The 25,848-nt window shown below is 39.2% G+C and overlaps 2 protein-coding genes across 3 annotated transcripts in view; one reads left to right on the top strand and one right to left on the bottom strand.

The window, feature by feature from the left end:
• LOC148354311 (rap1 GTPase-GDP dissociation stimulator 1-B) lies at window positions 1-16,698 on the bottom strand. The gene is made up of 14 exons (XM_088351451.1): window positions 16,474-16,698; window positions 14,915-15,019; window positions 13,067-13,189; window positions 10,325-10,450; window positions 9,392-9,520; window positions 9,085-9,210; window positions 6,541-6,684; window positions 6,226-6,357; window positions 5,986-6,120; window positions 5,721-5,846; window positions 4,123-4,262; window positions 3,900-4,026; window positions 1,888-2,016; window positions 1-361 (listed from the first exon to the last, which is right to left on the bottom strand). Exons 1-14 carry the CDS (start codon window positions 16,484-16,486, stop codon window positions 234-236), a joined length of 1,683 nt encoding a protein of 560 aa, XP_088207577.1. The 5' UTR covers window positions 16,487-16,698; the 3' UTR covers window positions 1-233.
• The window catches only part of galm (galactose mutarotase), a 21,464-nt gene continuing 4,734 nt past the window's right edge, over window positions 9,119-25,848 (top strand). The window contains exons 1-4 of one of the 2 annotated variants that reach the window (XM_088351453.1): window positions 9,119-9,237; window positions 20,447-20,652; window positions 23,916-24,070; window positions 25,261-25,374. In XM_088351453.1, the coding sequence (XP_088207579.1) occupies window positions 20,472-20,652; window positions 23,916-24,070; window positions 25,261-25,374 (450 nt within the window). In that variant the 5' untranslated portion in view covers window positions 9,119-9,237; window positions 20,447-20,471. Of the gene's footprint in view, window positions 9,238-18,556; window positions 18,705-20,446; window positions 20,653-23,915; window positions 24,071-25,260; window positions 25,375-25,848 lie in introns of those variants that run through there. The other variant, XM_088351452.1, reaches the window with a different exon arrangement.

A 25,848-nucleotide genomic window follows, 5' to 3' on the forward strand; every position in this document is an offset into this window, starting at 1 on the left:
TCTGCTCCTTGGATGTATTTATTACTGTTTACAAGCAGGATAAAAAAAATATTAACACAACACTTGCAAATAGTTGCACTGCTCAAACATACACTGACTTTCTGTACATTGTGCATCTCACCTCTTAAATATGTCAATTAACAGTCCCTGGCAGTAATTCCCGTTTTAAAACTAATATATTATGAGACCATCAAATAAAATAGATCAATTGGTGCAGGTTTTTTTGGTACGTCTCAGCTTCTGTCACCGAGGCGGACTATTGTGGAGCTGGCCTGGGAAGCAAGCTGAGTGTTGCTATGCTCTGTAAGTTTATTCAAAGTTTCTTTCATTTTCACTTCCTCCAACTCGCCATTCATCATACCTAGAAAGACAAAAGCAGGAAGAAACAATTCACAAGGTGAAGTAGAGTTTTTTCAATTCAATGTTTTCAATAAAATTACCTGCTTGATATATACTCTAATACAGTGTTTTTCAACCAGGGCGGCGGAGCACACTAGTGTGCCAGGAGACCTTGTCTAATGTGCCGCAGGAAATTTCCCGATGTTATTTTTCCATAAAAAAGCATGCCATTGTTCAGTATATTTCCTTTTATTCCAGTGGTCAGCCAAAAACCTTTAACATTCATCTACCCGGCAGCAGTTTCCTATTCTTTTACCCTTTATATATTAATTATGAGGTAGACAGGGACATGTTATTGATAACTTATTTTGTATGATGAAGCTGTTCAAGATTGTACTCCAATAGAAATAATACAATTAATCAGTGTCAAAATATTGCTTTTAATTGTACTGTCATGTCCTGCACGGTTGTCATGGCGCCCAGCTGGCCCCGCCCCTTGACACCGGCTGAGGCGCATTGGACTGATTGCTTTTGGAGTACTTTAACGCTCCTTTTGGGACTGCCCGTTGCCAGACCATTGCTTAATCTTGTGGAAAACCTGTACATGCCTGTTTGACCTGAGTAATGCCTAGTTTGTAATTTTGATTGCCTTTGAACCAGTTTTGTTTTGGGTCCGTTTGTGTGTTGGACAACTTTTATTTCTCAATTAAAGTGACAGATCGTCTACGCATATGAGTTCCGACTTCCTGCTTCCCGGCCCGTTTCATGACATGTACTCATTTGGATTGATAATTTCTTATTTAAAAAAAAAAAAAACTGAAAAAGTTAATGTAGTAAAATAAAAAGTCATACTAAAACATTTTTATAAAAATAAAATAAATAAGTAGTAAAACTTATAAAATTGATAGATATCGTAAAATCCCAAATTACTGTAAAATTATTAACCAAGGGCAGCACGGCAGAGCAGTGGTTAGCGCGTGTGCGGCACAGTTCTGAGATCGTGAGATCAAACCTCCTGTGCGGAGTTTGCATGTTCTCCCCGAGCTGCGTGGGTTTCCTCCGGGCACTCCGGTTTCCTCCCAGATTCATTCAACATGCATTTCAGATTAAATGGCCGGTTCAAATTGTCCCTAGGTGTGAATGAGCTAGTGACTTGTCTGTCTCTGTGTGCCCTGCGATTGGCTGGCAACCGGTTCAGGGTGTCCCCTGCCCACTGCCCGGAGATAGCTGGGATGGGCTCCAGCACCCCCGCGACCCTACTGAGGATTAGCGGTGCAGATAATGGATGGATGGATTATTAACCAAAAAAAATAACCTGTATTACCTCCAGTTCCACGGTGACCACAAACAATGATAAAAATGTTACACTGTCAATTTAGGCGACATGATCATTTAAGCTTTAAAATTAGAAAAAATTGAATTTATATCTTCACATTTTCGACAGGGAGTGTCCCTCAAGATTTTTTTCGACTAAAAAAGTGTGCCTTGGCTCAAAAAAGGTTGAGAAACACTGCTCTAATATATGTTAAGATTTAAAAAGGGTCATACCGCTGTCAGCGAGACTGCAGATGAAACCTAATGCACTGTACTTGACTTCTACTGCGCCTGCGGGATCTTCCAGCATGTTCTTCAGCATTGTCAAGAACTCTGTTTCTATGAAGAGGTCCTTGATGGATTCTGTGGTCATAAATCCATAAAAAGCTATTGTTTAAAAATCTAAAATTGCTTGGCATTTATCAAATATCTCAATATGGAATCACCTGTGGCCGCTCCTTTGGCGTCAACTCCCTTGGACTCTGATTGGCTCCCTGTCCCTATTTAAACCCACTCCTATCTGTCCCCTTTTGTCCGTCCGTCTGCGAACCTCAGTTAACACTAGGCAAGCCCTTTTCGACCCTGACTCCCACCTGTTTTTTTTGCTCCCGTCTGTCCCCCGGCTTTGACCCGTTTTTGATCCTGACCACGTCTACTCTCCCGTCCCGGCTTTCGACCACTTTTTTGTCCCCGACCACGTCTACTCTCCTTTCCTGGCTTACGACTCGCTTCTGACCCCGACTACATTTTTCCTCTCCTATCCTGGCTACCGACCTGTTTTCCGTCTTCGATACTGCCATCGCTCGCTACGGAAGATCCACTTCTGTGTTAGGATCACAAACAGAGTACGAGAGCGACTTGCTTCCCGTGCTTAGCGAACGCCGGAACATGGACGCAGCCCTTCCTCTTTCCTTTAATAAAACTTATGAGAAACGTAACGCAATTGAGTCCTGATTCAGTTCTGGTCCTGACACCTTTCTTCACACAAGCTACTGTTACAAGATATCTGCAATATTCCTATACGTCCGGTTAGATGACAGCAGATCGCCATTTTCTTAATTGGTTGAAAAAGAGGTAGTGTGGGTAAATTATTTTGCTCACCTCTTTTGCTTGGAGTTAGTTTGAATTGAGATGATCAGCTTTTGCAACCAAGGAGATTTAATACAAAGAAGAAGGCTCGGGGAGGGATTTTAGAACAGGTTGGAATTTCTTATCTGAAGTTTGGGCTCTCCCCTGTTTTCCTTGCAACTCCCATACCTGTCAACTTGTACGTTTTTGCTGTACAAAGTATGTTTATTATGCATTTTAAGACGTGTACGACGTACGAGAAAATCCGTACGGAAAAACGCAAATTAGTCAATTATGGGTACCATCCGGTATACACTGACTATCACGAAACGGCAAGTCAATCAAGTCGAACGAGTTCGCCGCGGTAGCCTCTATCTCTGTATTGTTTTTTTCATTGCAAACGAAGCGAGCAGTTTGATGCTACTGTGCGCATGCGTCTGCCACTTTGGGATTTCCCATCATACATCATTCCGTGGTAGTTGTGTAGTGAAAGGAAGTCCGTCTCTTTTTGGGGAACCGGCTTTTTCGGCTCAACTCATTAAAGAGAGCCGGCTCTCAAACGGCTCACTTGCTTTGATGCATTATATTACAAATGATGATGTTGTATAAAGAAGTTAAGAAAAAAAAGGAAGTATAAAAGGAAAAAAATGAAAAAAAAGACAGGTTTGTGGTTATCCCTTTAATCGGTATATTACCAACAATAATTTGATGCAGAAAATGAATTAATAATTTGAATAATCCTACTTAATTATCTTTGCATGTATTTTTTCCTTCTACAGTGAACGTCCAAGCTACTTCATTTTTGAACTTTTTTTAATGATAAACCTCGTTCATGTCGAGCAACTCAGTATCTCACAACAAAATGTTAATTAACAATATATATGATATAACGAAACACATGTACAATATAACATGTTAAACTACATAAATAAACACGTTTGAAAAAAATAAAAATGGTGTAAGATTATTTTGTATTTTGTAAGGGAAAATACGACAGTTTGTAAGGGCATGACAGGTATGAACTCCATAGATGTCTCCAATCCTTATTTTAAGTGACAACTAAACTATAAACTTATCTATAATTCATTGTATTTGCATGTGTAAGTTACAGAGAAACAAAATACACTTAGAGGAATTTTGCATCGGACTTTTTGAGCAAAAAAATTTAAATACATTACCAATGTTGATAGCAGAAGCAATCGCCAGGGCAATCAGGGCCTCATTCTGCATGATGACATGCTCACTTTTGGACATGGAAATAAGGTGGCGAATTCCATCTGCCTTTACTATTGCATTGATGACACCCTGCCAGAACGCATTAGTGTAAGCAGCACTATAAAAATCAATTAGGGATCGATGTCTCGATTTAAGTTTAGGTTTGAATAAAAACCGAAAACTCACTGGTCTGCGGCTATGCCTGATAAGAGCAGACAATAGACGACTGGCTTCTCCTCTTAGTCCTACGTGGTCTTTGGCTTCACACCATTCCGTAACACGAGATAGGAGACTGCCATCGGTTCCGAGCGCCAGGGCTGCTTCCTCTGGCGGAAAAAACACAACAAACAAAAACATATACCGTAAATTCCGGACTATAAGCCGCTACTTTTTTTTCCAAATTTTCAACCCTGCGGCTTATTCAGAGATGCGGCCAATTTATGTAATTTTTTCAACGACCGCCAGCGGCGCTCGAGTACAAAAGGTAAGATTTAGACCGGTGGAATATATGCGCCGAGGAAGATCACAACATCTGAGCGTGAACATAGCTTCATCGTGCAAATTTCAAACGGGCATATTGCTGGGATGTATTGAAGTAAGGTAGCGTGGGACAACGTCGTCATGATTAAGTTTCTATCCGACAATGAGAAAGACAACTTAGATGTTGTTTAACAGGGAGGATGAAGTGGATGGTCTGCCGTGGTTTGATTTGGTTTGAACAAATTTATTGACACTAATAACAGAAAACAAACAGTGTGAGGTTTGAACAACCCCTCTTGACAATCTCAACAGCAATCAAGCACATTCACAATATTATATTTCAATATGACGTTTAACAGCAAACACAATGTGAGGTTTGAACAACCCTTCTCAAAAATCTTATTAGCAATCAAGCATATTCACAGTTTCGTTATATAACATCTTTGTTAGTGTCAATAGATCCGTCCAGGCCAAAGTCGATTGTTTTTGGTCTGAACAAATCCACCGACACCAACAGCAGCAAAACAAACACGACAATCCTTAACAGACTAATTTGCTGGCATGCGAGCGTGTTGTTAGTAGTGTGAGGCTACCTCCCAAAGGCACGGTTTAGGATGAAAGTTATATTATTATTATTAAAGCTTTGAAAACTCTCTCGATGTACCGTCTTTCTTTGTGAATATGTGTACTATGTATTTGCAACTGTATATTTTTGTAATGTATTTATTTGTATTTATTTGAGACACTTATTCTGCACGAGCAAATTAAAAAAGAGGGGCGGAGCAAACGTGGGCTGATGGGAAAGTAGGGACCGGTAAAGGTGAGTTTTTGTGGACACTGCGGACAATAATGGATATATATTTTTCCCACCCTTACCTTTGGAAATATGCACTTTTTTTCCCTTGGATTACTATCAACGGGCACCTAGAATCTGCAGGTCTGCAACAAATTTTAAGTACCCATATCATTTTGCGTTCATTTTGGCGGCTGTGATTTTTGGACTGTGTGCTTCAATGAAGGACATTTAGTTTCAATCGCGGGACTTGAAGTTTGGTTTGGATTAATTTCTTTTTTTTAAGTGTGTGCATGCAGCTTATATACAGGTGCGGCTTGTGTATGGACAAAATCGATTTTCCCCTTAAAAAGTGATGGGTGCAGCTTATAATCAGGTGCGCTCTATAGTCCGGAATTTACGGTAATCTGTGTCGTGCACTGATGGACACAGGCTGGTGCTGGAGCTATTGCCCCTCTGCTGTCTCTTAACATAGTGTCCTTTCAAAAGTCATTCACGTACAGTTTCTTACCTTGTCCATCAACCATCATGCGCAGCGTACCAAGCAGTTTGAATTGAACGGGGGGCATATCAGACTGAAGAAGGCCCTTAATCCTCTCTGCCACTCCATTTTCCATCATGCGAACCTTATTGGCAGCTTTAAAATTAAAATATTTACATCGTTACATTAGTTTTGGAGAATCATAACAAATATCTACTGTATAGAGTCATTGTACATATTAATCTAATCAGTTCTTGTTTTCTGAGACAAAAAAAATAATAATTTTGATCATTACCTGGAATGGCTAAGTTTCGTAGTGCGCTTAAACCAGCATGGAGAACAGACACATCTCCATCAGTAATGTGCTGTTCCAACATTGTAAGGATGTGAGGAACCACCCCGAGGTCCATCATCTTCACACAGTTACTATCTGACATGAAAAAGTACAGCAATAACAGAACATATGTAGTCAACAAAAACGTTTCACAGTTTATACATTGCTGACATTAGATGTGTAAATGTTTGAATATGATACCATTTCTGGCAAAGTTGGCAATTGCCAAGGCTCCTGACAACTGCAGCTGAGTGTTGGAGCTCTGCAGCCATGAAAGAACATCTTGGTACACCATACCCGAGCCTTCACTAAAACATTTTTGCATGGATTCATCTGACAAAAACACAAATGCGCACAAAGTGCCTATTTAAATGTCAAAAATGTCATAATGTTATTATTCGCTTTGTCATTTAATGGTGGCACCAGAGAAGGCAACAAACTTAAACTTTGATTAAAAGGAGATCTGGAGTATTGTACGATTCAGACAAACTTTGTATCTTGCAGCAAAACACTCACCTCCTAAAAGCAATGATACAATAAGATTGGAAGCAATCTTGACACTGCAGAGTGTCGGAGGATCTGAGCATTCTTGAAGGCCTCTGATCAGCTCAGATAACGCCTCTGGTACCCCAGATTCAACAAATTGGAACTTCAGGATATCTGTTGGAACAAAAATACCTGTTAAAACATATAAACTTGTAACACTAGTTTTGTTGTTGTTGTTGATTTCATCTCAGAAAGATTCCACATGTCCTATTTTCCTTGTTGTCAGCTTTTTTCAAATTTTGTTTATTTATGTCTTCCTATTCCTGTAAATTGGAACTTTGTGTCGCCAATAATAATTTCTGGCTGTATCTCCTCTTCCCAATATATGCTGTTCATGAAAGTGGGAAGTGTGACTCCAAAACAAAGAAGTAAACACAGAAAGTCTTATTTAAACTTGGAGAGTCCAATGCTGAAAAAAAATATCCCAACTACACTGACTTTTTGCTCTCTTGAGGGACTTTATTGAGATTACTAGAGCTTTTCTGCCTTGTTTCTTTAGATTTTGCCCCAACAAATGGTCCTATGTATCTTCTAGTCAAAGTTATGAGGGTTTTTGGGCATCTTGTTTTAATGTTTTGGTAAGGAAAGAAATAGCATAGAAAACTTTGACCCATTTTTCTTGGTCATTTTACACAAAAAAGACCCAATTGATTGGATTGGCTGAAGAAATGACTTTGGTATAAAATGAACCAATTTTAGGGGGTGTTATTTTCAACAAAATATATTTTTTTTGCGGAATTAAACGTAAACATTACAAAATTTTGTGGCGGTTATTTCTGCAAAACTACACAGAATATTGGGTCAAATCAACCCATGTCACGTTTGCCCATTGCCCTCACTTGGCCTGGCCCGTTTGGTGATAGCTGCGGCTCGTTGCCTGATTGGCTTCACTCCTATTTAATATCAGTGCTCTCATTCACGCCTGGTCAGTCCGTCAACGAACCTCTGCACTTGCAAGACCTGTGTTTTGATTCTGTCCGATATCCTGCTCGTGTATCCAGTTTACGATATCGATCTCGTCTGTCTCCTCCTGCCCGGTATCTTGCTCCACTCTCCAGTATCCGATATCGATCACGCTTGCCTTGTCCTGTCCGGTATCTTGCTCCAGTGTCCGGTATCGACCCCGTCTGTCTCGTCCTGTCCGGTATCTTGCTCCCGTCTCGATTATCCGTTATCGATACCGTCTGTCTCCTCCTGTTCGGTATCTTGCTCCAATCTCCAGTACCCGATATCAATCTCACCTGTCTCCTCCAGCCCGGTGTCTTGCTCCAGTCTCCAGTATCCGATATCGATCCCGCCTGTCTCATCCTGTCCGGTATCTTGCTGCAGTGTCCTGTATCGACCCCGTCTGTCTCCTCCTGTCCGGTATCTTGCTCCAATCTCCAGTACCCGATATCAATCTCATCTGTCTCCTCCAGCCCGGTGTCTTGCTCCAGTCTCCAGTATCCGATATCGATCCCGTCTGTCTCCTCCTGTCCGGTATCTTGCTCCAATCTCCAGTACCCGATATCAATCTCATCTGTCTCCTCCAGCCCGGTGTCTTGCTCCGGTCTCCAGTATCCGGTATTGATACCGTCTGTCTCCTCTTGTCCCGTATCTTGCTCCAATCTCCAGTATCCAATATCAATCTTGTCTGTCTCCTCCTGCCCTGTATCTTGCTCCAGTCTCCAGTATCCGATATCGATCCCGCCTATCTCGTCCTGTCCGGTATCTTGCTCCAGTGTCCGGTATCGACCACGTCTGTCTCCTCCTGCCCGGATCTTGCTCCAGTGTCCGGTTTTGATCCCGTCTGTCTCGTCCTGTCCGGTATCTTGCTCCCGTCACCAGTATCCGGTATCGATATTGCTGTCTCCTCCTGTCCGGTATCTTGCTCCAGTCTCCAGTATCCGATATCAGTCCCGCCTGTCTGGTATCTTGCTCCAGTCTCCAGTACACGATATCGATCCCGCCTGTCTCGTCCTGTCCAGTATTTTGCTTCAGTCTTCTGTATCGATCCCATTTGTCTCGTCCTGTCCGGTATCTTGCCCCGGTAGCGATCCCGTCTGTCCCATCCGGAATCTACCCATGTGTCCTGTATCAATTGCCCCTGACTTCTCTGTCTCACTGCTTCCCCCTAGTGATCACCGCATCCCTGGCGTTTGTGTTCACGAGCATGACTGCCCCATTCCCGTAAAATAAAGCTTGTGTGAAAACGTTGCGCGTCTGGGTCCTCCGTCTGTTCTGGTTCTGACAACCCAAGTATTAATGGGGTCCATTTCTTTCATTAGGATTATTTCTGATAACACTGTGTTTAGAGTGTACTATTGGTGATTGTAACATGGAAATCATAGTAATGAAGTTTTATCCTTTCATTTCTTTACACACCCTTCCACACCAAGATATTTAAGAAACATAATCATTATAATAATTTTAATAGACATATACTGTAATCAACCACCCTATTTTAAAACAGTCGATCACAATTCATTAGATAATGAATCATTGTTCTACAGTATTCAACAGTTTAAATATCACCGTTCTCAGCCAGTGAGCCCAGTATTTCCAGTATGGCGTGTTGACGCTCAGGATCAGCTGCCCTTCTCAGTTGAGTTATCAGTACATCTGCAACATTCACTTCAACAAGAGCCTCCCTTGCTGAATCTGCAAAGAAATTGGTTTTGTAGTTAGGTAAGTTGCTTATTTTTCACAGCGGGTGGTCGAATAGCTTAAGTACCGTATCCTTCGCTACACTACAAAAAAGCATACGAATATTTTTGTTTTATTTGACTTAAACTACTAATGCAGTATTTATTTGGTATATAGTATCCACATCAAAACGTACCCAAGTCGACCAAATTACAGAGAGCCAGCACACAGACGTTGACAAGGGGATCATTTTCTGGATATTTCCTCATGATCGACACTAGTTTGAAGATTACACCGGATTGAACTAACTGCTCCTGCTGGTATGCTGTGTAGAAGAGAGAAAACAACGTGTTACAGAGCGTTCTCGGAAAAATTAACAAAGCTCACCACTTCACAAGCCTTAACCTCCTTACCTGGACACTAACCCTTTATTTTTACTGCTAACACTAACCCTTGCAACCTTCGCGAACATGAGATGGGATAAACAATAAAAATGCAATATACTGCTGTAAAAATACAACGGACGAGAGCAGAGGACACTAAAATCGAATATACTAATATCCTAAATAAATAAATCAATAAAATGTGCTCTTTACCTACACTGGTGACTGCTAGGTTAACGTCTGTTGACCATGATGTTGCTAATACACTGTATGTTATGTATTGCAATCATCAACGTTTTCCTCTATCTATCTATCTACCTTGGTCATATCCCTCAAGAGGGGTGACCGACAGTAAGACAAACACATACAATAAAAAAGAAAATAAAAAGGGGAAAAAAAAGGCACAAGACACAAAAACATTTTGGACCATGGCTAACCCGAATGCCCAAACACCCAAACAATTTAAGCACTTCGGCACCCAAGTTGGTCATGCTTTCATCCCTCCAGATGAAACGGGACACAAGAAAGCGGCCATGTCACTCGGGTCAGGGTGACACAACACACTCTTTGTTCAACAGCAGGGCCCGACAGCTTTCACTGGTTTACCCCTGTCGCATCATACAGGTGCCTTGCCCATCCCTTAGAACGCGTCCAAACATCCCACTATCCTTTTACAACACGATAACCAGAAAATAATAGATTTAAACTGTATCAAATGTGTTATTTGAGTGTGAAAATTAACTTACAATTGTCAAAGCAAATGCGACCAATTGCTCTTCCAGTATTAAGCAGCATCTCTGGATCACTACTGTCCAAATGAGGAACCAGGACATTCACTAAGCCCGCTTCAATGCACATGCCTCGGACAGCACCTAAAAACAGTGAGATAAAAATAGAGTAATTGTCTAGATTTGTTTTAAAAGAGCAATATCCAGCTAGTTTAAGCCCCTTAACCATAAAATGTAAGCATTTATATTATATTTTGGCCTAATGGCAGTGTCTGAAACTCATGACAAAAAGTTACCGGACACCAGGGGCAGACAACTCTGAAAAGTTGCCTGCCCAGCCATAAAGTTGCCTGCCCCATTTTTCACAACTTGAAACGCAATAAGATGACTAATCGCAAAAAATATGTTGTTGCAAAGTATTAAGGATTGATAATCAGACTATATAACAGAACAGCACTTTAAATTAAGTTTATTATAAATCTACTTATAACATTCATTGCATGTATATGACGTCGCCGTTTTCCATTTGCCATCAGTATGTACCCGTTTTTACTCATCTTCGTCTGCTACAAGCCACGTGAACTCTTTCCACAATGCTTTTAATGTATGTTTGCGTTTTGAAGCATCATAAATTTTGTTAGCTTCTTTTGAACCTTTCTTCTGGGGCTGAGGTTTTGGCTTGATTCCTAACCACTTATCCATTTTTCTTGTGTTCTATTCGCGTCAACTTTGGAAAATGACATGCAAATGTATGACCTTATTACGCTTGGGCAAGTCGGGAAGCACGAAGTTATTCGATGCAGGCTTCTGATCGGTTGCCGAGTATGCAAATTGCCAAACGAACTGAAATTCCGAAATTTCCAAACCAAACAAAGATTTCAAAATCAGAATAGCTACTGGTGCTGTATTATGTTAATGTGATTCTGGTGATTTAAACCCAGAAGTAAGATGAGAGTGTGGAGATCCACTATTTGAGGCTGAAGCTTATGTTGATCTGTTCTCCCTGAAAATTTGTAGACGTTATACAATTTAGCTATTTAAAGCGAACAGTTAAGAAAAGATGGAGCTTTTGGGGGTTTAGTTGTTTGGGAGCTTGCGCAATGGAAGATTATTTGGTAAAGGTTATACTGTTGCTTTGAAGTATTACTCCCATCAATGTGTTTTTATTGAATAGGAATTCATGAAGATGTGCATTTCCCGATCACCTGTTTTGTTCAAAGATAATGGGTAAAAAATTTTGGTTAAAATAAGATATGGTTTGTTAGTGTTAATTCATGTTGTCTAGGTTTACAGTTTTTCCTAATTTATTTAAATTCCGTATCACAAAAAGGATATCGATGTCGTTTAAAACAGTTAAATGCTCCGACAAAAATGTATTCTGTGCAGTCCTTTGTGACTCCTTGTGATTAAAAAATAAATAAACATGACTTGACTTGACAATTGCAGCGAAGAATGCATAGGGTGCCAGTTTATTATTTGGTGTCATGATTACTGATGTGACAAAGCAGTGCCCGCTCATTTGACGTCAACCGCCGCGGGTTCCGATTGAATCCCTGTCACTATTTGAACCCAGTCCTGTCTGTCCCCCGTTGTCAGTCTGTCTGCGACCCTCAGTGTATACTAGGCAAGCCTTTTTCGACCCTGACTCCCACCTGTCCCGTTTTTGCTTCCGTCTGTCTCCGGCTACGACCTGTTTTGATCCTGACCACGTCTGCTCTCCCGTCCTGGCTTACGACCTTATTTGTCCGCGACTACGTCTATTCTCCCGTTCTGGCTTACGACTCTTTTCCGACCCCGACTACACCTTGCTCTCCCAGTCCTGGCTACCGACCAGTTTTTCCGCCCCTAACAACGCCATCGCTCGCTACGGAAGATCCGCTTCCGTGTTCGGATCACAATCCAAGTACGAGAGGGACTTGCCTCCCGCATCCAGCGAACACCGGATCGTGGGCGCAGCCCTTCCTCTTTCCTTCAATAAAACTTGTGGTAAACGCTACGCAATTGGGTCCTGTTTCCGTTCTGGTCCTGACAATTTGGGCCATTTTGCAGCCAATCATGTTGCTGTTATTTGAATGCCCCACCCTTCAGGGCGGATCTGCTTATGTAATCCAGGAGATTTAATAAAAAGAAAGGGTTTATGGGAGGTCTTTTAGAACAGGTTGGAATTTCTTATTGGATGTTTGGGTTCTCTCCTGTTCTTTTTGCAATTTCAAAATCCATTTATGTCTTCTTTCCTCTTGCGAGTGTCTACTAAACTATAAACTTATTATGGCCAACAAATTTGATTTTTCAAGATTGTAAGAACAGTATTTCCATTTACAGGGTTGGGTAGGGTTACTTTAACTTGATTACTTTCAATTACTTTTGGATTACTCCAATACAAAATATGCAAATAAAAGACAAAAGAAACTAAATATGAATAAAATGACTAAATTTTGTGCAGGCTTGGGGAGTAACGGAAAACATGGAACGGCAAAAATGATAATGGCAAGCTGTTTGGATTTATTTTCATTTTGTTTCTGTCGCATTTTATGTTAGTTTTTCCGGAGATCAAAGAGATCAAAGCCAGGAGAGAAAGCTTACCACGTGCTGTGAGTCACCATTTTATTCATATTTAGTTTCTTTTGTCTTTTATTAGCATATTTGGTATTGGAGAAATCCAAAAGTAATTGAAAGTAATCAAGTTAAAGTAACCCTACCCAACCCTGTCCATTTATATAATAATCATTGAATTCTGTAAAGATTTAAACTTTGTCCTACCTTCCCGAGCCATTTCTGCCACCAACAAGGCGATCCGGCAGCTCAGATTGCTCTTATTTCGTAAAGCCTGAGCAAGTATAGGTAGAATCCCACTTTTGGCAATCTGGACAGCAATGTCTTTCTCTGTAAAACATGTTAAGGGATATTCAACGCCAAATACCAATCCAGTCTGTAGATTTGTATTCAACTCTGCTGTGGAAACCGAAATCCTATTTTCAGCTCATCCAGATAGAAACTAAATGGTTCCCATGTACTCTGAAGAGTCACAAAGCATACAAAATGAGATTTGCTCCAAACACACATTTCGAATTTGTCGGGGATATCTCACTATCTTGAAGAAACGTAATCGCAAAAAAAAAACATTGTTGCAAAGAATTAAGGATTGATAATCAGAATATATAACAGAACAACTCTTTAAAATTAGGATTATTATAAATCTACTTATAATATTCATTGCATGTATATGACATCGCTGTTTTCCATCTGACATCAGCATACCTGTATTTACTCATCTTCATTCATGCAATGTTTGCGTTGCGTCGTCTTCTACAAGCCACGTCACCTCCTCTTTCCACGATGCTTTTAATGTACTTTTACTTTTAGTAGCGTCATACATTTTGTTAACTTCTTTTGAATCTTTCTTCTGGGGCTGAGGTTTTGGCTTGATTCCTAACTACTTATCTATTTTTCTTGTGTTGTCTGTGCATCTACTTTGGAGAATGATATGCGAATGCACAACCTCATAACGCTCGGGAAAGTCCGGAAGCATGAAGTTATCCGATGCAGGCTGATGAGTATGCAAATTGCCAAAAGAACCGAATTTCCGAAATTTCCAAACGGAACTAAGATTTCAAAATCGGAATAAAGCAAACGTTTGATTAGCAAATAATTCTTTTGGGGTTTTTTTTCTCTTGAAAAAATTGTTGGCCACCCGGTCAGAGACGTTTTGTAAGCCCGACGTAAAAGATGCACGCCCCGGGCGTTCAGGCAGACGTTTATTTTGTCTCAATAAACTGGCTAGGAAAGCGAGCTCTGTTGTGGGCAAAGAGCTGGACAGCCTAACAACAGTAGCTGAGAGACGGGCACTGGAAAAGCTGCGGTCAATCATGGACAATCCATCGCATCCACTACACAGCATTATCTCCAGACAGAAGAGCAGTTTCAGCGACAGACTGCTGTCACTGTCTTGTACTACCGACAGACTGAAGAGATCTTTTCTTCCTCATGCCATGAGGCTCTTTAACTCTACCCGGCAGAGTAAAAGCCCACATTAAACCACACCACCTACATTGCATATTACCGAATTTTATTGCAATATGTATTCTGTGTAGCACTATTTAGATATTCTATATAACATGCTACAGTGGGCATTTGCACGTCACACTGGGTATTTGTATATTGTATTCTTTTTGCTTTATTATTGTATTGTTCTCAGCTCAGGGATGCTGCTGGAAATGTGAATTTCCCAGCGGGGATGAATAAAGTATCTATCTATCTATCTATCTATTTCAGACACTGCTTGAGGGTAATGGTATGACTACGAAAGCAAAATGCCATGATGGCTCTGCTTTTCCATTGGCTCACTTTAATACATATTATTGCATTAGAAGAAGCAGAGCACTAATTACTTGCTACAAGCGCATGCTTCCTGTCACCAGAGCCGCTTTGTAGGTTGACCAGCTATTAGGCTCAGGAGGCAGGCTTAGGTTTTCCCCAACTGCAGGTAGAGGTGACTTAATTGGTTCTAAGGCAGAGACAGATTCCTTCCCTTTCCCTTAAGCACACCGAATTACTTCCTACAACAACTGAGTTCCACTGTTTATTGCTAGTGGGAATTACTTCACATACTCTTTTCCAACTGTGCAGCCAGAATTGTGTCCAAATGAGGAGTCAGCTCCTCTTCAATGAGTTCAGTACTCACACTGATGGCCTGGAGAGCGTCATTCAGAGAATCTGCAAAACACATTCAGAAACATTATTTTTTGCTTCCGTTTGTTCTGTGGGTTTAGTGATAGATGGCTATATGGTTTTGGATTTTTTCTTTGTAGGAAGGGAACAAAATAGAGAATACTTCTAGTGTCAGGGAAAATTATAATTTATTATGAGTTGCCGTATAGAAATATATAACAACTATATAAGATAAAATTCAAAAGCACCAAGTCGAGTCAAGTCATGTTCATTTGTATAGCCCTTAATCACAAAGAGTCTCAAAGGGCTGCAAAGACCACAGATTACTGCAAACCACAGACTATTATTACACCATCACCTGATCTAAAACCTACATTGGGGAAAGGAAAAACTCAAAAACCTCAACATGCAAAAAAGCACGACAAGGGAAACAAATCCATGGCGTATTTGATGATGAATCAGACTTCGAAGGACTTTATATTAGTGCTGCAACAACAAATCGACAAAATACAAAATACCCCCAAATACAAATTTGTTGACAACATTTTGAAAAGTGGGTTGGTTTACACTTTTGCTTTTTTGTGGATTAAATTTTTTTACACAAATTGAAATGTATTGCTTTTTCATTTTTTGTTGTGTATGATAAGTCCAAATTTAATATGATCGGTAGGAAAAAGAGTATCTTTTATCATATTTGCAGGTCTATAGCATACATGCATTTCTTTCTAAGTCAAGTCAAGTCATGTTTATTTCTATAACCCTTATAGTTGAATAGAGCACAGTCCTACTGACGATAGCATCGGGAAAATATTGCTCAAGCTGCTCAACTTTTGCCTGAGGAAATCCGTTGTATTTTATTAATGGGAACGACAGATGGACTTTATTTCTACTTCTGTGCTACGTTATTCTCGTTTCATTGCTCGCCTGTCGTACTCAGAAGTGTGTTCTACTCCTAAACTCCAAAAGCTAAATTATTTGAGCACCCCTTGTGGTGTCAAAAAACACTACATGAATTAAACTGTCTTTATTGTCATTGATATCAACGTTGTGAAACATTGTATCCAGCGAGTATAGATATGGCCCTCTATTATAAACATGTTGGCTAATAGAGGCTAATAAGATAGATAAATAAATAAATAAAAGAGTATGAGTACTTATAGCAAGAAAAGCGTTACAATTAAAGATGAAAAATAATCCTTTAGTTTTTAAATGCTAATATGCGTTTATTTGTTGTTGTCACGTGATAGCTGCCTGCAGCTCCCCATGCTCAAATGGGATAAGAATCCTGCAGACGATAATCAGCAAAGCTAATCCATTTTAGGTCCAAATAAAAATAACCTAAGGCAATGCTGCACTATCTAGAGGATATTACATTATCAATTTGGATCAATGATATTATCGACCTACATAGCTGTCTATATATCTGTATATCTGTTCATTTATCTAATTTATGCATATCAGGAAGAATAAATAAATATATGTTTAGCATAAATACTTACCAGTATCTGTCATGGCTGCGGTCAGCAAAAAATCTGCAATCGTAGGTTTTTGGCTATCGGCAGAGAAGACAGGATGCTGAAGATGCTCGCTCCCCTTTTTATATTTTGACGTCGCTGTTGATCATGTTCTGTATGTTTCACCAACACCATGAATCTCGGATCGCCTCTTTCCCCTTCTTCTCCTCCTGTTGTGGTATGAAGACGCTAGATTTAATGTGGTTTGCCGTTAGAGGGTGCTGTTTATCTTTTGTTTTCAATTAAAACGGTAACTGATGATTTGTGTTTAATATTCATTGGTTTAATATTATGTTTTAAGATGTGGGGGTGAAGTTTGTGTCTGGATTTATATTTGATTTCTTGATAGTGGTACATAATGCTCTTGTCAAGTGAAGTTAATGAAAAAAGTGGATTTAAACTTATCAACAGGGTTGGGTAGGGTTACTTTAACTTGATTACTACATTTTGTGCAGGCTTGGGGAGTAACGGAATACATGGAACGGCCAAAATGATGTTGGCAAGCTGTTTGGATTTGTTTTCATTTTGTTTCTGTCGCATTTTATGTTAGTTTTGCCGGAGATCAAAGAGATCAAAGCCAGGAGAGAAAGCTTACCACGTGTTGTGAGTCATCATTTTATTCATATTTAGTTTCTTTTGTCTTTATTAGCATATTTGGTATTGGAGTAATCCAAAAGTAATTGAAAGTAATCAGGTTAAAGTAACCCTACCCAACCCTGCTTATCAAATATTGAATGAAAAGCGCTATATAAATGCAGATCATTTTCATTTTCAATAAAACCAGCGCAAAACAACATTCAGAAGTCAGAATATTTTCTTCTAATATGTGAAAAAATCCGACCAAGAATCATCTCCCTTAAAACACTTTCATTTTATATATTTAGAAATATTAAAAAGATAATCAGGGCAGCACGGTGGCGCAGTGGTTAGCGCTTGTGCGGCACAGTTCATGTCATGGGAACCTGTCGTGGGTTCAAATCCAGCTCCAGACTTCCTGTGCGGAGTTTGTATGTTCTCCCCGTGCTTGCGTCCGGGCACTCCGGTTTCCTCCCACATTCCAAAGACATGCATTTCAGGTGAATTGGCCGGTCCAAATTGTCCCTAGGTGTGAATGAGCGAATGAGTTGTCTGTCCCTGTGTGCCCTGCGATTGGCCGGCAACCAGTTCAGGGTGTCCCCTGCCCACTGCCCGGAGATGGCTGGGATGGGCTCCAGCCCCCCGCGACCCTAATGAGGATTAGCGGTACGGTTAATGAGATGAGATGAAAAAGACAATCAATTGTGTCAAACGTAAGAAGCAATTATCTATCTAGAAAGGGGAGACAGGGCGAGAGAGGGAGAGAGAGAGAGAGAGAAAGAGAGGAGAGGGAGAGCGAGAAAGATTGACAGAAAGGAACAAAGAAGGAAATAGAGAGGGAGAAAGAGAGAGAGAGAAAAATAAAAAGAAAGAGGGAGAGGGAAGAGAGCAAGGGGAGAGTGATGGAGGAGAGGGAGAGAGAAAGAGAGACAGAGGAGAGTGAGAGCGAGAAAGATTGGCAGAAAGGAACAAAGAGAGGGAGAGTGTGAGAGGGAGAGAGAGAAACAGAGAGAGAGGGAGAGGGAGAGGGAGAAAAAGAGAAGGATGCGTGAGAGTGAGAACGAATGACCGAAAGAAACAAAGAGAGAGAAAGAGAAAGAGAGAGGGGGGAGAGTGAGAGCAAGAAAGATTGACAGAAAAGAATAAAGACAGAGGGAGAAAGAGAGAGAGAATGAGGAGAGGAGAGGGAGCGCGAGAAAGATGGACATAAAGGAACAAAGAGGGAGAGAAAGAGAGAAATATGGGGAGTGTGAGAGACAGAAAGAATAACCGAAAGATACAAAGAGAAAGGGGGAGAGGGAAGAGAGAAAGGAAAGAGAGAACAGGGGAAGAGGGCAAGGGAGTGAGAGAGATGGAGGAGATTGAGAGCGATAAAGAACAGAGAGAGAAACAGAGAGAGAGAGCGAAAGAGAAAGAGAGAGAGAGTGAGTGAGAGAAAGAAAAGAAGGTGTGTGCGCGTGTGCGTGCGCAACAACAGACTGAGGAGGGCAGCAATATGCTGTCGCAACCTCTTGCCTGCACAAACCAAGTAGAGCAAGATAACTTGCAGGAAACGAACGAATAAGTTCATTTTAGTTGCATGACTTGTACTAAAAGTACAAAGGAAATACATTGTATCTCGGCGACAGCTACGGTTTAATGTGAGTTTTCTTTTAATGGCGTCTGCTGTAAGAGCGCACACTTTTCTGAATCGTTTTCGCAACGAAAGCAAAAAAATTTGAAGATAATTACAAGACCCGATTATAAACAACAAGCGAAACCAAAGAAAAATGAACCCATTTGTGGCTACGTGTGAGCAATCGCTGTTATAAATATAATTCTAATTCATTCATCATCATCATCGAAGTGCAAATTATATGTATCGTTACAGAGTCTCTTGTTTCCAGCTGTGCCCCATTTGACTTGTCCGCTCTTCTATTGCCAAAAACAGCCATTGTATTTTGAGATATCCACCCCATCTGCCTTATAATCCATCCATCCATCCATTATCTGCACTGCTTATCCTCAGTAGGGTCGCGGGGGTGCTGGAGCCCATCCCAGCCATCTTCGGGCAGATACTCAAATTCAAAATTCTTTGTTATTAGCTAAAAAATAAAAGCCTTCTGTTATAAACACCGACAAGGATTGCTGAAGGGCTCGAGAAAATATGCTTGATTTCCAAGTAAAAGAACATTTTATTTTCATTATTCTACCGAACATTAAGTAAAAAATGCAAATACTCCCTCGGATATACATTTTGGTCTATGTTTGTGAAACTTAGATTATATATTTCCAATTTGTTGTATCACTCATACCCCATTTTCTTCATCTCTGTATTCTTCTGCTAGTAATGTTTTTTTGTATTTAAATTTGAACAGGTGAATATTTGGACATTGTTTGATCTCTTCTTGTAAATTGTTCCAAAGTTTGACTCCACACACAGAAACACATGTACTTTTCCTGGTGGTTCTCACCTTTGGGATTTTGAATCTACTACAGCCCTTTAAGTTATAACTCCCCTCTTTCCGAGTGAATCATTTTTCGATGTCTTCAGGCACTTTTTGTTGACCTTAAATCGCAGTTGTGAATGAAGTCAAATTGCAAAAAGGGTAAACAATTGCATGTAAAAACCTTTAAACAGCATAAAAACAGCTGTTTCAGAACAAAAGGCAAGACAGATAGATAAATAAAAGCAGCAATAATAAAAAAAATAAAAAATACAAATGTGTCAACATGACAAAAATAATACCTCCTATTGCCCAATATTTTGAAAATGAAGTCCGAACGTGCAAATACTCCAAAACATGCTCTTTATCAACACATTATATAGGATATTTTTGTATTCTATATCTTTTATTTTATTATTTCATTTTTTAACAAGGACACTGCTGGAAGTGAGAATTTCCCTACGGGGATGCATAAAGTATCTCTCTCTCTCTATCTCTCCCTCTGTCTCTATCTCTATCTTTATTTCTATCTCTAGCTCTCTATCTATCTCTCTATTGCTCTATCTCTCTATGTCTATCTCTCTAACAATACAATGAAAAAACCGTTAACAGTATAAAATATAAAAACTTCTACCACAATGACTGTATCAGAACAGAAGTCAAACCAAAACAAAGCCGCGATGTAACAAAAATACAAATATTGTATAACAATGTCAAAAACACAGCTAAAATACCTTCCACTGCAAAATACCTTAAAAATAAAACACAATTAGCTTGAATATAACAGTTTATAATGCATGTATAATATTTCGACACAAAATGTAAAGATATGATTGATCCCAAGACAGCAGTATCAATCCGATCCAAGTACTCGCTTATTATCGATAATATCGATATTTGGATTAATACCAACACCCTTAATATACACTATTTATACCATCTATGCATATTTGCAGGAGCAACCCTATCATATAAGATAGGATGACACAAGTGAGATGTCAGCCGTGGGGGAATTCGTCCAGCAAGGTCGATCTGTGGACACTTCAGTCCCCTCGAGTAAAAGTGGAGGTCCTAACACTGGGCGCCATCATCAGGTCCGTTTTTAGCAGGGGGAAAGATGGTCAGCTGGAAGATGTCGTCTTGGGCTACGAAGATCTTGATGGTAAGTATTAGTAAAGTATTTGTATATTTTTTTAAAGCCCTTGCATGTAGAGTGCTACCACTACCTACACATTTAATTTGTCCTGGGAGTAGCTTTGTAACCTGAAACGCTTGTAAGTAGGGACGCCTTTTGTATGTAAATGCGCTAATCCGTTCCAAGCCCTGCAAAAAGTATGATATTTTTTAAAAATAAATCATAAAAGAGCATCAGGACATGAAACAATTACTTTTCAAAATTAGATTATTGCATGACAAACATAAAATGAGAGGTACATTATATAAAAAAGAACAAAAAATAAAGGATATAATAACATTTCAATTTTCAAGGTTTCTGTTCCTTCTTTTGTCGATTTTAAATTCAAACACGCTATCGATCTAGTCTGTACAGCCCTTTGAGACTTCTTGTGATTAAGGGTTAAACAAATAAACTCGACTTGGCTCGCGTTTCTTGAAAAACTGATCCAATGACGTCTGCTTTTGCCGGCTTTGGACAAGCCATCAGAAATGCGCATGGCAGACGTCGTCAAAATGAACTTGTTAACAGTCTTTCCTGGGTGTTTCCTTCCCACAAATTCCGAGACTTCATGGATTTTTGCCCAAATGTCTTAAATGTGGGCTTATGGAATGATAGCTGCATCCTACTCCTTGTCATCTCTGAATTCTTTCTGCATGACAGTGTGTGTTTTCGGACCTTTCTGTCATCTATATGCGGTTTTTTTTTGGGATGGCCAGAAAAAGTATTTTCCTCTTCGTTTCTCCTTGTCCACTTTTTGAATGTCTTTCGTGGGGTGCATTGTGAATGATAGCTCTTTGTAACGGTACCATACAGTAGACTGTTTACAGAGCGGGAAGGGGACGCCAAAAGTGCACTGAACTGTATTTTTGACTTTGTATCCTGAAACGCCTTTGTAACTAGAGGCATATATTTTTCCCGTTCAGGTACTTTATTTGTATGTGGTGCTTTTAGCACTTTACTGCCACATACCATGTAAATATTTTTGCTTATTTATCCTCAGATTCTTGTACCTAATTTTTATCATTGAAGTCTTTATTAAATGTTTATTTTGTTTATCCTGGACTGCCATGTCTAATATTGTTGCAAACAATGTTCACATTTTTACCAATGACTACAAAGGTTACTCTATTCTATTCTGTTCTATTCTGTTCTATTCTATTCTATTCTATTCTATTCTATTCTGTACTGTTCTGTTCTGTTTTGTTCTGTTTTGTTCTATTCTATTCTATTCTATTCTGTTCTGTTCTGTTCTGTTCTGTTCTGTTCTGATTTGTGTTGTGTTGCTTTGTTGTTTTGTTCTGTTTTGTTTTGTTGTTTTCTTTTGTTTTGTTGTTTTCTTTCTTTTTTTGTTGTTGTTGTTGTTGTTTTGTTGTTTTGTTGTTTTGTTATTTTGTTGTTTTGTTGTTTTGTTCTGTTGTTTTGTTTTGTTCTGTTGTTTTGTGGTTTTGTTTTGTTGCTTTGTTGCTTTGTTGTTTTGTTGTTCTGTTGTTTTGTTCTGTGTTTCTATTCCATTCTATTCTATTCTATTCTATTCTATTCTATTCTATTCTATCTTCTACCACCGAGCCCTGTATGTGTTGGTCACCTACTCCAGTGATTCTGGCATCTTCGACTTTTTTCCACTGTCTTCTTCTCTAGCCACTCCTATTAGCCACTTAGCTGCAAGCTATGGCTAGCTGATGTTATTTTAAGCTGATTTTGCTTTGTCCTTCAGTGTTACTTGCCTTCAGCAGCTGGCCATAAAAGCGAACAATGACAAATTCAGTGACTCCTGAAGCTAGAAAATTTAATTTTTGCTCTTGGAATCTTTTACAATAATCCATTTCTGTATCGCGGTTTACTTATCATGGTTTCGCTACTTTGCGGATATTCATCGTGCATTATGTTCTGCATTCTGATTGGCTAAACAGTTGCCCCGCCCTTTTTTGCTTGTCTGTTGTCTGAGTTGTACATGTATGTAAAACAGGTTGACGAAACTACATTGTGTATGCGCATTTTTTTTAATAATATGCCGCACAAGCAACAAAAAGCAGAGGAAGATGCTTTCTATTGCCAACACAGTTGGACTTCTCGACCCACTAAACTTACTCTGGAGCCACATGCGGGTCTTTGGCGCTTCCTAGTGGCTCCCTGGTGCTTTTTAAAAAATGTTTGACAATGGAAAAATATATTCTTTCTGTAAGACAAAACCAGAACATCCATGCAGTTCTCCCTAACGTCCACACGATGGGTAAAAGTATCTTATAAAGTTAAGTGGATGGTGTCTTTATTCCATACAGTTGTGCAATAAAACGAAAATATTATTTTTGATATTATAATTTAACAGTACAGAAATTATTTATTAAAAAATAATCATTTATAAAGTACAGTACGCTTATTTGGTAAACAAATTGTCACGGTCGCCGTGGCGACAAGTCTGCCGCGCCCCCGAACTCAAGCTGGAGCAGATCAGCTGATTGCTGGTCTGCTACTTAAGGCTGGGTTGTGGGTTTGGCGAGCGCTGGCTCATTATATACACATTCCCCGGTCTGTTATGCCTTGTCCTGTTTTAGTTTTAAACATTGTCCGTTCTGTTATGCCTTGTCCTGTTTAGTTGAGTTGGAAGAAACAACTGTTTGTTTTGTCATGTCCCAGAGTTTTGGACAACTTTTATTTTGGTGAATAAAAGTTTTGGATCGTCACGCAATTGAGTTCTCTCAGTTCCTGCCTCCTGCCTCCGTTCTGGTCCGGTCACCCCTTCCACTCCACCACGCCCCGTGACACAAATACTTGTGCCTGGTAATTGGGTTTGTTCTTAAGTAATAAATAAATAAAGGTTTCTACTTTTTGGGTTTTGACTATAGCGGGACATTTTTGGAACGCTACCCCAGCGAAAAACAAGGGATAACTGCACTGGTCTTTTTGTAGTTTTTCATAGTTTATACCCGCAATTTACACAAGCTCTGACCAACTCCAGTTATTCATTCTTTGCAGCTGCTTCAGGTCTTTCAGGTCAGGTCTTTTCTTGTTGCTCACAGGGATTAACACCATCTTTCCTGTCCTTTTGCTGGCTAAAATTCCTCCTTGCTCCTGCAAGAAAATACGGAAGCAGGCTTCCAAATCTGTGGTATCCTTTGGACTTCCATAGTGTGTTTTCTTCATATGAGCACGCTTAGCTCATTTCTAAGATACAATGAGCTGTAGTGTGAATATTTATACACTGTCACTTTAAGAAAGTGAAACTAACTTTACCTGCCTCCTGTTGCCAGGTTATGTGTCGGACAAGCGGTACTTTGGAGCTGTGGTAGGCCGAGTAGCCAACAGAATCGCTGGAGGATGCTTTGTAATAGAAGGAAAAACGTATCAGCTAGACCTCAACAGTGGACCCAATGCGCACCATGGAGGTTTTTGTGGCTTTAATAAGGTAAGATAAGTAAAGAATTCACTTTATATTTCATTTGATCTCTTCATATACATCAGGGCGTGGCAACCATGTTTTTTCCAGTGTTTTGATTGAAGGTGGTTTTTGCTACAAATCCAACTTTACAACAAACATGTATTAAATATAGAAGAAGAAATAATCAGGACCCATAGACATTATTGTAGGCATCTTTTTATGCCAGGGGAGGGGTGGAGTCAGGGGCCTCATTGGGTTACAAAATTCGGCCAAGGGGCCAATCTGGGGGACAGATTTAGTTTATTTATTAATTATTTTTTTAATGTATTAATGAATAATGAAGATATATATATATGTTTTTTTTTTTGTTTTTTTTTAATAGATTAGTCTTATCAAATTGGTTTTGAAATGGTCACGATTAAATCAAAATAACTTGTCCCTGTTATAAGCACTTCGTTTGATTATTTAGTTCCTTAGTATTACTGCATTTGTATTTTGCAGAAATTTTGTAGTATTTCTGCAGTCTGATTGTTGTTGTAGTTGTGTAATATTTTGTAGTATCCTTGTAGTTTTATTTGTGTAATATTTTCTACATTAGTATTTTTGTAGTAGTCCCATAGTTTTATTTTTGTAGAATTTTGAAGTATTTTTTAGGATTTCCGTAGTAGAATTTTTGGGGGTGTATCTGTAGTATATTTGTAGTATTTTCTGCAGTAGGACTTTTGTATTATTTCCATAGTTGTATTATTGTACAATTTCTGAAATATTTTTTAAATAGTTTTCCCATAGTAGAATTTTTTTGTATACCTTAAGTATTTTTATAGTATAAATGTATTTTTTTGTAATATTTCTGTCCTATATTTGTAGTATTTCCATATTGGAATTTTTCTGTAGTATGTTTGTAGTATGACTGTAGTTTTATTTTAGTTCGCACTTTAACCTTTTTAACTTTTTAAAAAAAAAAATCCTCAAACCCCCTTGGTCTCATGGTTTCTTGAAATCAGACTGAACACTACTCTTTCGCTTAGGACCTATTCTCACCTTCGTCTCGTGGCCTCCTAAAATCACTGTGTTCTTTTGCTTAAAGTTCCTGACATTAGTTTGAAGTTGTAGTTTGCATTGAAAATATCCATTCACAATAAAAGTTGATATACTTCATCTACAATAGGTCTACAAACTGTAACCTAACTGTTAATCGATAATATTGTTATTTTCAGGCTATTTGGACTGCTACTGCTGTAGAAAATGGTGTCCAGATGAGTCATACAAGTCCGGATGGAGACCAAGGTTATCCTGGAGATTTGCACGTCTCTGTTACTTACACATTACAGGTAAACGCATACAAAGTATGTCTGTGTATGACCGCAAAGTACAGTATTTTCCGGGCTAGAAGGCCACCTAAAAATAATCCTTATAATCCGGTGCGCCTTATAGACCAGAAAATACGGTAAATAAAATTGAAAATGCACAATAGAAATGAAATCCTACTACATATAAACAAAAGAATGAGTCTATATATTTTAGTGGCAAAACCAGATTTCATAATGTTTATGTTTTCTGGAATACACATATTAAGTATTTTCTGTCTTTTTTTCATGCATAATTTTTATTTTTATGCACCTTGTAGCCTGATGAGCTTTATATCACAAACGTATTTCACAAAATACTATTTATAGTCCTGAAAATATGATACTTTGCTTGAATTCCGAACATAACAGAGTGTCGAGGTCTATATGACTCATCAGTTTAGTTGCCTTTTGATAGACTGTGGTGCGTGTTTAGATAGACAGAAGGACGCTTTGGTC

Source organism: Urocampus carinirostris, chromosome 13 (genome assembly GCF_059441175.1).
Source record: "Urocampus carinirostris isolate Australia breed hairy pipefish chromosome 13, RoL_Ucar_1.0, whole genome shotgun sequence".
Classification (NCBI taxonomy): Eukaryota; Metazoa; Chordata; class Actinopteri; order Syngnathiformes; family Syngnathidae; genus Urocampus; species Urocampus carinirostris.